The sequence below is a fragment of the Rana temporaria genome, chromosome 2 (genome assembly GCF_905171775.1).
Source record: "Rana temporaria chromosome 2, aRanTem1.1, whole genome shotgun sequence".
NCBI classification, from domain to species: domain Eukaryota; kingdom Metazoa; phylum Chordata; class Amphibia; order Anura; family Ranidae; genus Rana; species Rana temporaria.
In genome coordinates, this window is record NC_053490.1 from 97,191,525 (window position 1) to 97,206,060 (window position 14,536).

Sequence of the window (14,536 nt, forward strand, 5' to 3'; positions counted from 1 at the left end):
TGACGTAAAACACAACGACATGCTGAGAAAAATGAAGTTCAATGCTTCCAAGCATGCGTCGACTTGATTCTGAGCATGCGCGGGTTTTTAAACAATGCTTTTGCATACTAACCGTCGGTTTTGACCGATCGGTTAGGCGTCCAACGGTTGAATTTTAAAGCAAGTTCTAAATTTTTAGACCGAAGGATAACTGACCGATGGGGCCTACACACCATCGGTTTGGACTGATGAAACGGACCTTCAGTCCGTTTCCATCGGTTTTGATTGACCGTGTGTACAAGGCCTAAGGGGGCATTCCTCCCGATAACCACCAATGTAAGGGGACATTCCTAATGGTGACCTCAACTGTAAGGGAGCATTCCTCCTGATTACCACCAATGTAAGGGGACATTCCTCTTTAAGACCATAACCGTAATGGGGCATTCCTCCTGGTGGCCACCCGTGTAAGAGGACATTCCTCCCGATGACCATTAATTTAAAGAAGCATTCTTCCTAAGGACTACAACTCTAAGGGGGCATTCCTTCCAATGACCACCAATGTAAGAGGGCATTCCTAATGGAGACCCCAACTGTACGGGGGCATGCCTCCTGATGATCACCAATGTAAGAGGGCATTCTTTCTGGCGACCACAACTGTAAGGAGGCATTTCTCCTGGTGACCACCAATGTAAGGGGGCATTCCTCCCGACAACAACCAATGTAATTTTATATGGGCATTTCCCCCTATGATCATCAATGTCAGGGGGCATTCTTTGTGATGGCTACAACTGTAAGCAGGCATTCCTTCTGGTAAACACAACTGTAAGGGGGCATTACTCCTGGTAAACCCAATTGTAAGGGGGCATTACTCCTGGTAAACTCAACTGTAAGGGGGCATTACTCCTGGTAAACACAATTGTAAGGGGGCATTCCTCCTGGTAAACACAATTGTAGGGGGGCATTCCTCCTGATAATCACTAATGTAAGTGGACATTTTCCTGATGACTACAACTGTAAGGGGGGAATTCTTCCCCATGACCAACAACATATTGGGCATTTCACCCAATGATCGTCAATGTTAGGGCGCATGCTTCAGGATGGCTACAACTGTAAGGCCTCGTACACACCACCGAGTTTCTCGGCAAAAACCAGCAAGAAACTTGCTGGGAGATATTTTTGTGCCGAGGAAACCGGTCGTGTGTACATTTTCGTCGAGGAAACTGTCGAGAAACTCGACGAGCCAAAAAGAGAGCATGTTCTCTATTTCCTTGACGGGAATGGAGAAAATTGGCTTGTCAAGTTCCTCCACAGCCTAACAAGGAACTCGACGAGCAAAACGATGTGTTTCGCCCGTCGAGTTCCTCGGCCGTGTGTACGAGGCTTCAGGCGGCATTCCTCCCGGTGAACACAACTGTAGGTGGGCATTCCTCCTGATAAACACCAATGTAAAGGGGCATTTTTCCTGATGACTACAGCTATAAGGGGGCATTCCTCCCCATGACCAACAATATATTGGGCATTTCACCCAAAGATCATCCATGTGAGGGGGGCATTCTTCCAGATGGCTACAAATATAAGGGGGCATTCCTCCTGGAAAACACCAATGTAAAGGGGTCCTGGTGACTACAGCTGTAAGGGGGCATTCCTCCCCATGACCAACAATATATTGGGCATTTCACCCAAAGATCATCAATGTGAGGGGGGCATTCTTCCAGATGGCTACAAATATAAGGGGCATTCCTCCTGGAAAACACAACTGTAAGTGGGATTCTTTCTGATGACCACAACTGGTAAGGAGCATTCTTCCTGAAGACGCAACTGTAAGGAGCATTCTTCCCAACAACCAAAACTCTAAAGCTGGCCATACGCTTTGCAATCTGATTGTACAATCTCCTTTAGATCTACTATAAACTACATAGCGAAGGGGCCTGCCTGACTTGATTGTTCAATTTTTGTCCTCCTATTACACAATTATGTAGAATCCAAAAGGAAATTGTATAATTCGATTAAGAAGCATTCTTCCCAGTGACCATCGCTCTAGCTGTAGATCTAGTAATTATTAGCATCGGTTCCATGAGGCCAGAAAGTTCTGGTAAAAAGGTTGAGGTACCACTAATACAAAAATAGAAGCAGAAAGTCGTTGCAATAGGCAGGAGCAATGTCACTGTGGGGGATTGAGCCAGAGCAAACCCCTGTACAGCACATACAGCAAGCACCTGCTCTACATCTAATGACTGGGTACAGCTTCCATACAGCACAATGCAAGGCAACAGAAAACACACAATGGAAGGAAGCATGTTGCAAGTTGAATGTAATGCACACAGCACAGACATATAGGAGCAATCACAGCCATAGGAAGCTGTACTTACTTTAGCTGGGGAACACACAGACATTGGCTTCTTTGGAGCAGTCCTTAACCCAGTGCTGGCTGCAGGCAGGCTGAACAATAAAGAGTGGGACAGATGGGAGAGCAGTGTCTGTGCTGAACCTATTAGGCAGCAGTAGAGGCAGCCAATGGCAGAGCAGCCTGCTGACAATGACTGGGGCCAGGCAGATGCAAAGCTCCCCCAGCCAGCCAGCCAGGCAGCCCCTAGTGTCAGCTCTAGAGGCTCCTCCAGTTCAATGTGTTCCCAGGCTCTGCCCCCGGGCAGCCTGTGCATTAACGAGGGGCGTGCTGCAACAATGGAGCATACAAAGGAGGCAGCAAGGCAGCTGCTGGGTGAGAGCCCCGAGTCATTAGCAAGCGAGCTGCCAACAAAAAGCACCTGGCTCTGTACTGAGCTCGCGTTCTGCCATTGTCTCTGCATCCCCAGCAACAAAGGCGGCACATGATGGGGGGCAAAAGTTTTATTGCTGCCCTGATGATGGAGGGGGGCATGTAGGCATGGGGCAGCCTTCCAGGGACACTGTGCTGATCTAGGCTGGGGAACTCCTGCCCTGATGACTTGTGTATTTACACATTAAAGCATGTTTGTCAATATGGAAGGATGGATAGTCAATAGAAGGATTTCATGGCACAGGACACTTTTATTCCCAAGAGTAGGGATTTCTAGGGACAGATCTCACATGTCATGATTGCTGGCTATGATGTCACTGCTATTTCATCACTGGCCATGTCCACCAATGTAAGAGGGCATACACTATGCAATCTGATTGTACAATTTCCTTCAGATCTACCATAAACTACATAGCCAAAGGCAGGGCCGCCATCAGGAATTATGGGGCCCCTTACACAGCTTCAGGCATGGGCCCCCTGGAGCAGAGGGGAGGGGGGGGGGTTAGGGTGCTGCTGCCTGAAATCGAGAAGGGGGGGGGGGGGCGGCTGCCGCAAAAAAAGAAGAAATAAAGAAAAAAATATATAAAAAAAGGGGGGTAGCCATCCGGGGCCCTGGGGACCTCTGGGCCCTTTAATAATAAAAATATATATATAAAAAAAGGGGGTTTGCCACACATGGGGCTCTGGGGACCTCTGAGCCCTTTAATAAAAAAAAATAAAAAAAAAAAAATATATATATGTAAATATATATAAAGACAAAAAAAATATATATATAAAAAAAATATATTTTTTTTATAAAAAAAAGGGGGGTTGCCATCCGGGGCCCTGGGGACCTCTGGGCCCTTTAATAATAATAATAATAATAATAATAATAATAATGATATTATATATATATATATGGGGACCTCCGGACCTCTTAAAAAAAAAAGAAGAAATAAAGAAGAAAATATATAAAAAAAGGGGGGTAGCCATTCGGGGCCCTGGGGACCTCTGGGCCCTTTAATAATAAAAATATATATATAAAAAAAGGGGGTTTGCCACACATGGGGCTCTGGGGACCTCTGAGCCCTTTAATAAAAAAAAAATATATATAAAAATGGCCCTTTATTAAAAAATAAAATAAAAATATATATATTTTTTTTATTTTTATAAAAAATTAATAAAAAAAGGGGGGGTTGCCATCCGGGGCCCTGGGGGCCTCCGGGCCCATGAGGACCTCCGGACCTCTAAAAAAAAAAAAATTGTCCCTTTAATAAAAAATAAAATAAAAAAATATATAAAAAAAATATATATATTTTTTATTAAAGGGGGTTGCCATCCGGGCCCCTGGGGACCTCCGTGCCCCTTACAGGTGTAATGCCTTTACCCCCCTGATGGTGGCCCTGGCCAAAGGCATATGCGTGCGCACAGGGTGTGCCTGGGCACACCCTAATCACCCCATGTGCCACACATTCCCCCTATTTTGGAAAAATGGTCAAAAAAAATTTAACAAATAAAATTGTAAAAAAATAATATAAAATAATACAAATAAAAATTACTGACACCATCCACTACCCTACTGACACCAATTTCTACCCTACTGACACCGTCCACTGCTCTAATGACACCGTCAGTATATATACACATACACACGAATATGTGTTTGAGCTTTGGGGTGCACACCCTAATGCAATGGGCTGCGCACACCAATGGCCAAAGGGTCTGCCTGACTTAAAGCGGAGGTTCAGACAATTTTTTTTTTAAAAGCCAGCAGCTACAAATACGGCAGCTGCTGACTTTTAAAAAATGGACACTTACCTGTCCAGCATGCCCGTGATGTCAGCAGCCGAGGCTGAGCAATCGCTCGGTCCTCGACTGCTTCCGCCGCCATCCTCGGTGAGGGAATCAGGAAGTGAAGCCTTGCGGCTTGCGGCTTCACTGCCCGATTCCCTACAGCGCATGTGCGAGGATCGCTGCGCGCCGTCACTGGTCCCCGCTCTCTCCTGGGAACAGTGTTTCCCAGAAGACAGCTGGGGGAATGACGTGCCAGGCTGGATTCCCCGCGGGGATCCGAACCCGGAAGTGGTGCAAATACCTGTCTCAGACAGGTATCTGCACCCCCCTCCCCCTGAAAGGTGTCAAATGTGACACCGGAGGGGGGATCCAAAAAGCGGAGGTTCACTTTTTGTATGATCCTCCGCTTTAATACAAATTAAACAGATCGTTCAATTTTTTCCTCCTATTACACAATTATGTAGAATCCAAAGGAAATTACCCAGAGACTGTATACATTTTTTATCTCTACCCCAAAATCTTTTAAAACCGTAATAAATGTAGAACCAAAAAAATGTACAGATTGCAGCTTTCCAATCATCCAACGTGGTGTCTGCATTACTTTTCTTTTTTTAACAACTTCATCTCCAGAAGATTTACCCCCCTTCATGACCAGGGATACGGCGCTGTGTTACTTGAACTGACAATTGCACGGGCGTGCGACGCTGTACGCAAATACAATTTTACCCACAAATAGAGCTTTCTTTTGGTGGTATTTGATCACCTCTGTGGTTTTTATTTTTTGTGCTATAAACAAAAAAAGGCCGACAATTAAAAATATATATATATATATATATATATGTATATATATATATATTTTTTCATAAAACAATATTTTTTACTTTTGCTTTAAAACATTCACAATTAAAAAAAAATAATTAAAAATTGAATTTCTGAATTTAGGCCAATATGTATTCTGCTACATAGTCTTGATTACAAAAAAAATCACAATAAGTCTATATTGATTGGTTTGCACAAAAGTTATAGCGTCTGCAAACTATGGGATATTTTTATTACATTTTTTTACAAGTAATGGTGACGATCAGCAACTTATAGCGGGACTGTGATATTGCAGTGGACAAATCGGACACCTAACTGGCGCTTTTTGGTGACCAGTGACACAAATACAGTGATCAGTAATAAAAAAATATGCACTGTCACTGTACTAATAACACTGGCAGGGAAGAGGTTAACATCAGGGGCGATCAAAGGGTTAAATGTGTAACCTGGGAGTGCCTTCTAACTGTGGGAGGGAGGGGGGGTGCTTTGACTGGGGGAAGGTAAAGATCCGTGTTCATGGTTAGCAGGAACACAGGTTTAGCACATTCCCCTCTCAAATAACGGCGGTATGCCTTGTTTACATAGGCAGAATGGCGTTCTACCTTTCCCCTGAACGATCGGCGGGTCCAGGCAGACATCGCATCCGCCAGACCCCTTGATTGGCTCCCCCTGATTGGCTCCCAGCACGCATGCGTATCCCAGACCTGGCAGTGTCAGATCATGTACCAGGTATGTGATCTGGTGCAGAGCGCCCACCCTGCGCAGTATATCTACGGTGGGCGGTCGCTAAGCGGTTAAAATAGAACTACAAGCAAAACCTTTTTTTTCTTCATTTTGGATAGAACAAAGAAGGGTTATAACCCCTTTTCGCCATCTGTGTCCCATGGCCAAACAGGAAGTGAGCGAAAATCCCAGCAAATTAAAGTGGAGCTCCACCCAAAAAAAAAGCCTCTTCGCACCACTGCCACATTTGGCACTTTTTGGGGGGACATGTATCTGGTTTTGACAGGTCCCCACTCCCACTTCTGGGTAAGCTTGATACACAATGATCTTTGTAATGTCCGGCCCCTCCTCCTTGCCCCCGCGGCCTTCTGGGACCTGTGTTTTTTCCAGAAGACAATGGGGCCATTCAGAAAGCGCAGCACAATTTGTGCATGCACAGTAGGAAACAGCCTGTGAAGGTGAAGGCTTCACTGCCGATTTCCCTTACTTGCAATGCTGGCGTCTGCACCTCAAAGCTGATGGACGAATCGGCTTGGGGTGCCAACATCACAGGATCCTTGGGCAGGTAAGTGTCCTTGTATTAAAAGTTAGTATTTGTAGCTGCTCCACTTTAAAGCGGGGGTTCACCCTAAAAAAAAATTCTAACATTACATTGAGCTGACTTCTGACACTGACAGTATGCTGATCTTTTTTTTTTTTTTTTACGTACATACCGTTTTATCGCTATTTTCCACCACGGCTTCTGGGTAGTGAATCCCGCGGGAGTGGGCGTTCCTATTCACAGGCTAAGTGATTGACGTGATAAGAAAAGCTTCCCACCAGCGCATACGGCCGCGTCACGAGTTGCCGAAAGAAGCCGGACTGCGAGTCGGCTCTATACGGCGCTATACGGCGCTTCCGCACCGACGTTCGGCTTCTTTCGGCAACTCGTGACGCGGCCGTATGCGCCGGTGGGAAGATTTTCTCATCACGTCAATCACTTAGCCTGTGAATAGGAACGCCCACTCCCGTGGGATTCACTACCCGGAAGCCGGGGTGGAAAATAGCGATAAAACGGTATGTACGAAAAAAAAAAAAGATCAGCATACTGTCAGTGTCAGAAGTCAGCTCAATGTAATGTTAGAATTTTTTTTTAGGGTGAACCCCCGCTTTAACCACTTCAGCCCTGGACCATTTTGCTGGTCAATGACCGGGCCACTTTTTGCGATTCGGCACTGCGTTGCTTTAACTGACAATTGCGCGGCCTTGCGATGTGGCTACCAAACAAAATTGGTATCCTTTTTTTCCCACAAATAGAGCTTTCTTTTGGTGGTATTTGATCACCTCTGTTTTTATTTTTTGCGCTATAAACAAAAATAGAGCGACAATTTTGAAAAAAAAATGAATATTTTTTACTTTTTGCTATAATAAATATCCCCAAAAATATATAAAAACAAATATTTTTCTCCTCAGTTTAGGCCGATGCGTATTCTTCTACATATTTTTCGTAAAAAAAACGCAATAATCGTTTATTGATTGGTTTGCGCAAAAGTTATAGCGTCTACAAAATAGGGGGTAGTTTTATGGCATTTTTTATAAAAACAATTTTTTTACTAGTAATGGCGGTCATCTGCGATTTTTATCGGTACTACAACCTTATAGCGGACACTTTTGGCAAATTTTTTGGACTATTGGCATTTTTATAGCGATCAGCACTATAAAAATGCATTGATTACTGTAAAAATGTCACTGGCAGGGAAGGGGTTAACACTAAGGGCGAGGAAGGGGTTAATTATGTTCCCTGGGTGTGTTCTAACTGAAGGGGGGGGTGGGACTGAGTAGGGGAAATGACAGAGCGCTCATTTCTCCCCCTGACAGGACACACAGACAGCTCCCGGTTCTCACTCTGTAACAAGCGATCGCAGGTGCCTGGCGGTGATCGCGCCCGGCGGGCACGTGCGTTGGCACCAGGGGCGAGCAGGGGGCGTGCGCGCCCCTAGTGGCTGAAATGCGTAATATTACGTGATTTCGCGCAGCCGAGCTGACCTGCCGCCGTAAAACTGTGGCGGCTGGTTGGCTAGTGGTTAAGGGAAATTCCATGGGGACCCCCAGGTCACCAGAACTAGTGTTCCCATTGGAAGATTTCCCCTCTATTACTTTTCTGGGGACAACCCAAAATTTGGGATTTTCTTTTACTTTCACTATCAATGATAATGGTAAACAGGACAAATATAGAGGGTCAATCTCCCTACCGGGGGCACAGACAGCAATAAAAATTGACAGGCATTCTAATCCCTCTCCATTCTATCCAAAATGGAAAAAAAAAATTGCATTTAGTTTAACTTTAACTGACAATGCAACACTGTACATAAATAATATTTACTGTATGTCCTTTTTTCCCACAAATAGAGCTTTGTTTTGGTGGTATTTGATCACCTCTGCATTTTTTTTGCACTATAAACAAAAAAAGACGACAATTTAAAAAAAATATATATATATTTTTACTTTCTGCTATAAAACATATCCAATAAAAAAAAAATTAAAACCAAATTTCTTCATCAATTTAGACCAATATGTATTCTGCTACATATTTTTGGTAAAAAAAAATCCAATACATGTGTATTCATTGGTTTGTGCAAAAGTTATAGCGTTTACAAACTATGGAATATTTTTATGGGATATTTTTTTATACTAGTAATGGTGGCGATCAGTGACTTATAGCAGGACTGCGATATTGCGGTGGACAATCGGACACTAACTGACACTTTTTGGGAACCAGTGACACTAATACAGTGATCAGTGTTTCTCTGCTATCAGCATGAATCACTTCTGAAAAGTTTTCCTGACACCAAGAGAAAAATGGTGACAGGGAGGGACCTCCAGCTGATTGACAGTCTCAGCTCTGTTCCAGTGTGCTGTGAAGGGGGTGTATCTCTTCCCACAAACCAGCTCTCAGAACTGTCCTCACTGAGCTCTGCATGGTGTAACTTTTTTTCTGAACTCTCAAACAAGCTTTACATATTCAGAACTGTGAATGGATGTAGAGAAAAGAAGACAGTGGATAGACAGGTACAACTTATGTAGGAGTATGTGTTTCACCTCTGTATATCACCTGAGGCCAGTAATTTCACTGGGTATATGTAAGGGTTTACACTTGAAGCCAACAATACATGGATCAAAATACACCCGGTTCATCGTTGATCAATTTCCATCCATGTATGTGCACCCTGGTTGTGGAGAAGCTGATCTATTGATTCATTTCTGTACAACCACCCTGACGAGTTTTTTCTGAATGATCAGTGCCTCCGGCAACATAGATCATTGTGTTCTCACACTGGGGAGGGCTCCCCATCATGAGAACACATTGGCATAGCGGAGGTGATTCCCCCATCCACCTTGAATGGATGGGGGAATCATTAAAGCGGGGGTTCACCCTTAGAGGGCACTTTTTCCCCTTAGATTCATGCTCGTTTTCTCTAGGGGAATCGGCTATTTGTTTTAAAATATGTGCAGTACTTACCCGTTTACGAGATGCATCCTCTCCGTCGCTTCCGGGTATGGGCTGTGGGAATGGGCGTTCCTTCTTGATTGACAGTCTTCCGAGAGGCTTCCGACGGTCGCATCCATCGCGTCACGATTTTCCGAAAGAAGCCGAACGTCGGTGCGCAGGCGCAGTATAGAGCCGCACCGACGTTCGGCTTCTTTCGGCTACGAGTGACGCGATGGATGCGACCGTCGGAAGCCTCTCGGAAGACTGTCAATCAAGAAGGAACGCCCGCTCCCGAAGACCCATACCCGGAAGCGACGGAAGAAGATGCAGCTCGAAAACGGGTAAGTACTGCTCATATTTTAATACAAATAGCCGATTCCCCTAGACACAACGAGCAGGAATCTAAGGGGAGAAAAAAAAAAATTTAATACATGGGTGAACTCCCGCTTTAAATTTTTTTGCATTTAACCCGCTGGTTGAAAAAAAAAAATGAAGGTACTCGCATTCTGCCCGCACTCTGGATGAAGGAGCACAGGGACACCTTTGGACAGCAAAATTATCAGTCTGGGGGGAGGGGAGTGCTTGATATACCAGCAGATTTAGATACACTAACGAATTGATACCAAACACCTGCTAATATTTTATAAGCAGTTACAGCAACAGTTTATTTTTCCTTTTGGGATAAAGGTTAGTGCACTTTTAACGCAGTATATTTCAGTGCCTTTCTGCAAGTTTAATGATGTATATTTCAGTGTGTTACGTTCCATTTAACGCAGTATATTTCAGTGCGTTACTGCAAGCTTAACACCCTATATTTCAGTGTGTTACCTTCCTTTTAACGCAGTATAGTTCAGTGCATTACTGCAGGTTTAATGCAGTATATTTCAGTGCGTTACGTACCATCTAACACAGTATATTTCTGTGCGTTAGTGCAGGTTTAATGCAGTATATTTCAGTGTGTTTCTGCAAGTTTAACACTGTATATTTCAGTGCGTTACGTGCCATTTATTTCTGTGCATTAGTGCACGTTTAACGCAGTATATTTCAGTGCATACAGCAAGTTTAATGTAACACCATATATTTCAGTGTGTTACATGCCATTTAACACACTTTGGGCCAGATTCTCAAAGGCGTTACGACGGTGCAACACCATTAGCGCCGTCGTAACACCTCATCTGGCCCCGGGTATCTATGCGACTGATTCTCAGAATCAGTTGCGCATAGGTACCCATTAGATCTGACAAGCGTAAGGCTGTTACGCGCTGTCAGATCTTAAAAGTAATTTTTTTTCCCGCCGCTAGGTGTCGCATCGTCGCTTTTCCCCGTCGTCTATGCAAATTAGGTAAGTACGGCGATTCACGAACATACGCGAGGTCGACGCAGCGAATTAACGTCGTTTGCGTAGCGTACCCGACGCGTAAGGTTGCCCCTGCTAATTAGCAGGCGCAACCAATGTTAACGATGGCCGTCGTTCCCGCGTCGAATTAAAAAAAAAATACGTCGTTTGCGTAAGACGTCCGTGAATGGCGCTGGACGCCATTTACGTATACATCTAGGCAAATGACGTCGGGGCGACGTCATTTAGCGCAATGCACGTCGGGTAATTTACCCGACGGAGCATGCGCAGTACGCTCGGCGCGGGAGCGCGCCTAATTTAAATGGTGCCCTCCCCATTTGAATTGGGCGGGCTTGCGACGAGCAATCTAACGCTACACCGCCGCAAGTTTACAGGTAAGTGTTCTGAGAATCAGGATGTAAACCTGTAGACCTGCGGCGGTGTAACGTAGAGCTCATACATTACGCTGCCCAGGAGCAACGCTAATGTATGAGAATCTGGCCCTTTATTTCTGTGCATTAGTGCATGTTTAACGCAGTATATTTCAGTACGCTACGTGCCATTTAACGCAGTATATTTCTGTGCGTTAGTGCACATTTAACGCAGTATATTTCAGTGCGTTACATGCCATTTAACTATATATTTCAGTGCGTTATTGCACGTTTGACGCAGTATATTGCAGTGCGTCAGTGCAGTTTTACTGCAGTGTATCAGTGGAGTGTGTCTGTGTAGTGAGTACGCAAGTTAAAGTGCACCAACCGCCACTTTCCATTGAATAAAGTGCATCCACCTACACATTTCGACATCTTTATTACATTTTGTTAATAAGCTCCCTCCCATCATGTCTGGGAGGACAACAAGGAGAGGCAGATGTTCCCATGGCACTGTGAGCGGGCCAGCAGCATATGTGTCCACAGGCAAAGGTGGACATGGTCAGTCCTCAGGCAGAGCATAATTTCCTCTGTTTAGTGATGTTGCCCGTGTTATCCAGCCACAGCATGCAGAGGAGGTGGTGGCCTGGCTTACTAAACCATCCTCATCCTCATCATCATCCTCCATCACCCAAGCAGAGACTAGTGTGCAGTCCACTGCAGCTGCCAGAGTGGCTTAATCCCATTGGCCCGAACGACCCTGACGTCACTTCCGGTTTACGAAGCGCTCCACGCTGAGGCGCACTTCCTGTTCTGGTCTCGGCTATCCGGAGGTTGCTGCAATTGCACGGCTTACATGTCTGCCAGCTGAAGGATTCCCTGCAGACATTCTACTGTTTCTGTGTCATCTGGTACAAGCCATCCATCTTACGGACCATCCAGTGACTCCAGGACCTTGTACAATTACATGCCTATTCATGCCATTGTTTTGTAAGTAGCCATTTGGCTGTTTATGTTGCTATAATAATGCTGCACTTAGTTTGGCGCTCCTTGCTTTTCTTCATTATATCTTCCAGAGTTGTGTTTCAGCTTTCATGGTAGCTGCTGCTAGTGTACATTCTTAGAGACTGTGCCATCTGCCCTGCATATAGTATTGGACTTTCTTGTAGAGACTATACCTGAGTGATCTTTGCACCATCTCACCCCCTTTTTTTCTGCCTCCTTGTTTACAGCTATTCCTGCCATAGCCCCAGCATCAGGCATGGAGGAGTCAGCAGAGTTATTTAAACACAGCATCAGCCACTTTCGCCTTGACGATGCACAGCCATTACTTGATTCAGATGTTGGTTCTGGGGTTGAGGAAGGCAGGAACATGAGATTACAGAGAGGAAGAACACTGGTACACAAATTGGCAGTCATGTTCCCCCAGCCACAGTGTATTGCCAAGTTGTCTCTAGTGGTGATGAGGATGGAGGAGATGATGATGATGAGGTCACTGACGTGACCTGAGTACCGGATAGAGCAGAGGAGGAAAGTGAGGGTGAGGGTAAGGCACAACCCCAATGAGGCAGCCAGCATGGAAGAGTAGAGAACAGCCACCCTATTCCCTCACATTGTGGAGCTGTTATCTCCTGGCCCACTTCCCACAGCTCAGCTGTCTGGGCCTTTTTTAGCGCATACTGTTAGACAGGTAATTTGGTTGTCTGCGAGCTGGTTGGTAAGTAGGCTTGGTTCTTTCCTGGGCATTCCCCAGGCCTTTGTTGATATCTGTTTCAGCCTTCCAATGTTGCTTACTGAGATGGCCAGCTATAGATGAGTCTGTTTCACCTGTGGTGTTTGTATTGGTCCAGCAGCGCACCAGCACCTTTGCAGCCATTGTACTACATGCTGGGTGTTTGGTGTGCTCCTGTACCTTTAAGAAGGGATGGGCTGCCCTTCAGTCCACCTGTCCTCATCTATCCATCAGAATGCATGTGCCTCCACTGTGGGGACACTCATTGTTTAGTGTTAGGACCACAGACTCCAGGGTGCCGTGACGTGGCTCTGTGACTCACGCATGTGTTTGCAAATGCGTGCGGACAAAACCCCTGTTTTTAACGCATACTGTTAGACAGGTTATTTGGTTGTCTGCGAGCTGGTCGGTAAGTAGGCTTGGTTCTTTCCTGGGCATTCGCCAGGCCTTTGTTGATACTTTTTGATACTTTTTTAGCACATGTGCAGCTGATTGCAATTTGCAAACTGTCTCAAGCACATCAAGTGTGGCAAAAACACCAACCACTTGGGTACTACATGCTTGACAAGGCATTTAACCTCCCAGAGGTTAAGAGCACCTGAAAGCCACACAAAACAAGCGCAAATCTGTTCCTCCTTTTTACTCACCTCAATCTTCCCCCACTATATCTCATGATGACCTCTCATAAGCCTCCACTGACAGGGATTATGGTTTAGAGCAGGGTGTCCCAGGTCTTTGCAGCACATCTGGCAGTAGCACACCACCAGCTGTAGACTATAGCCGGCGAGTTTCTCTGCCCCATCTGCTGCAGCAGAAAAAAAATATAGCCACCCACATGCCCAGTTTCTAAATGCAAGCTTATCAACAACTTCTGCCTTTCTATCTGGTGGATTCTGCCCCCTTCTGTGAATTTGAAGAATGTGCTGTTCCACAATGGCAGGTTCCCAGTCGCTATTTCTTTTCACGTAAGGCCATTCCAGCTCTGTACCATCACCTGGAAGGCAATGTTGACACATGGTCCAGCAAGCATGGTCAGGGATGATATATTTCATTCACAGCACACTGGGTAACTCTGCTTGCAACTCGGAAGGATGCAGGACAGGTCTCAGTGCTTGTTGTGCCCCCACGTCTCTATACAGCTAGTGGTGATGATGCAAGCTTTGTGAGCTCTACCCCCTCCTTCTCCTCTTCCTCCTCAATGCCCTCCGCTGCTGAATTGTCCTATGAACCACAAGTACCCCCTAAGCATTCAAGGGGCTACTCAATGAGTCAGGCTAAAAGGTGCCATGCAGTTCTTCAGTTGGTATGTCTAGGGAACAGGAACCACACCGGAGCAGAGATTCTTGCAGCTCTGCAGGGGCAGGCCCAAAGGTGTTTCATGCCACACCAGCTGGAGCCAGTAATGGTGGTGTCCGATAAATACTCAAACCTCCTGTCCGCCCAGGGAAAGTTGATGCATGTGCCCTGCCTGACATATGTCCTTAATTTGGAGGTGCAACGTTTCCTAAATAGGTGCCCATGTTTGGAAGATCTGTTGAAGCAGGCCAGAAGAGTCTGT

At 45.5% G+C, this 14,536-nt stretch overlaps 1 protein-coding gene across 1 annotated transcript in view; it reads right to left on the minus strand.

Moving 5' to 3' along the window:
* Window positions 1-2,543, minus strand: part of ZC3H12C (zinc finger CCCH-type containing 12C) — a 76,525-nt gene extending 73,982 nt beyond the window's left edge. The window contains exon 1 of the mRNA XM_040340565.1: window positions 2,349-2,543. Coding sequence (XP_040196499.1) covers window positions 2,349-2,372 — 24 coding nt within the window. The 5' untranslated portion in view covers window positions 2,373-2,543. The remainder of the gene's footprint in view (window positions 1-2,348) is intronic.
* Between the last annotated feature and the right edge of the window lie 11,993 nt (window positions 2,544-14,536).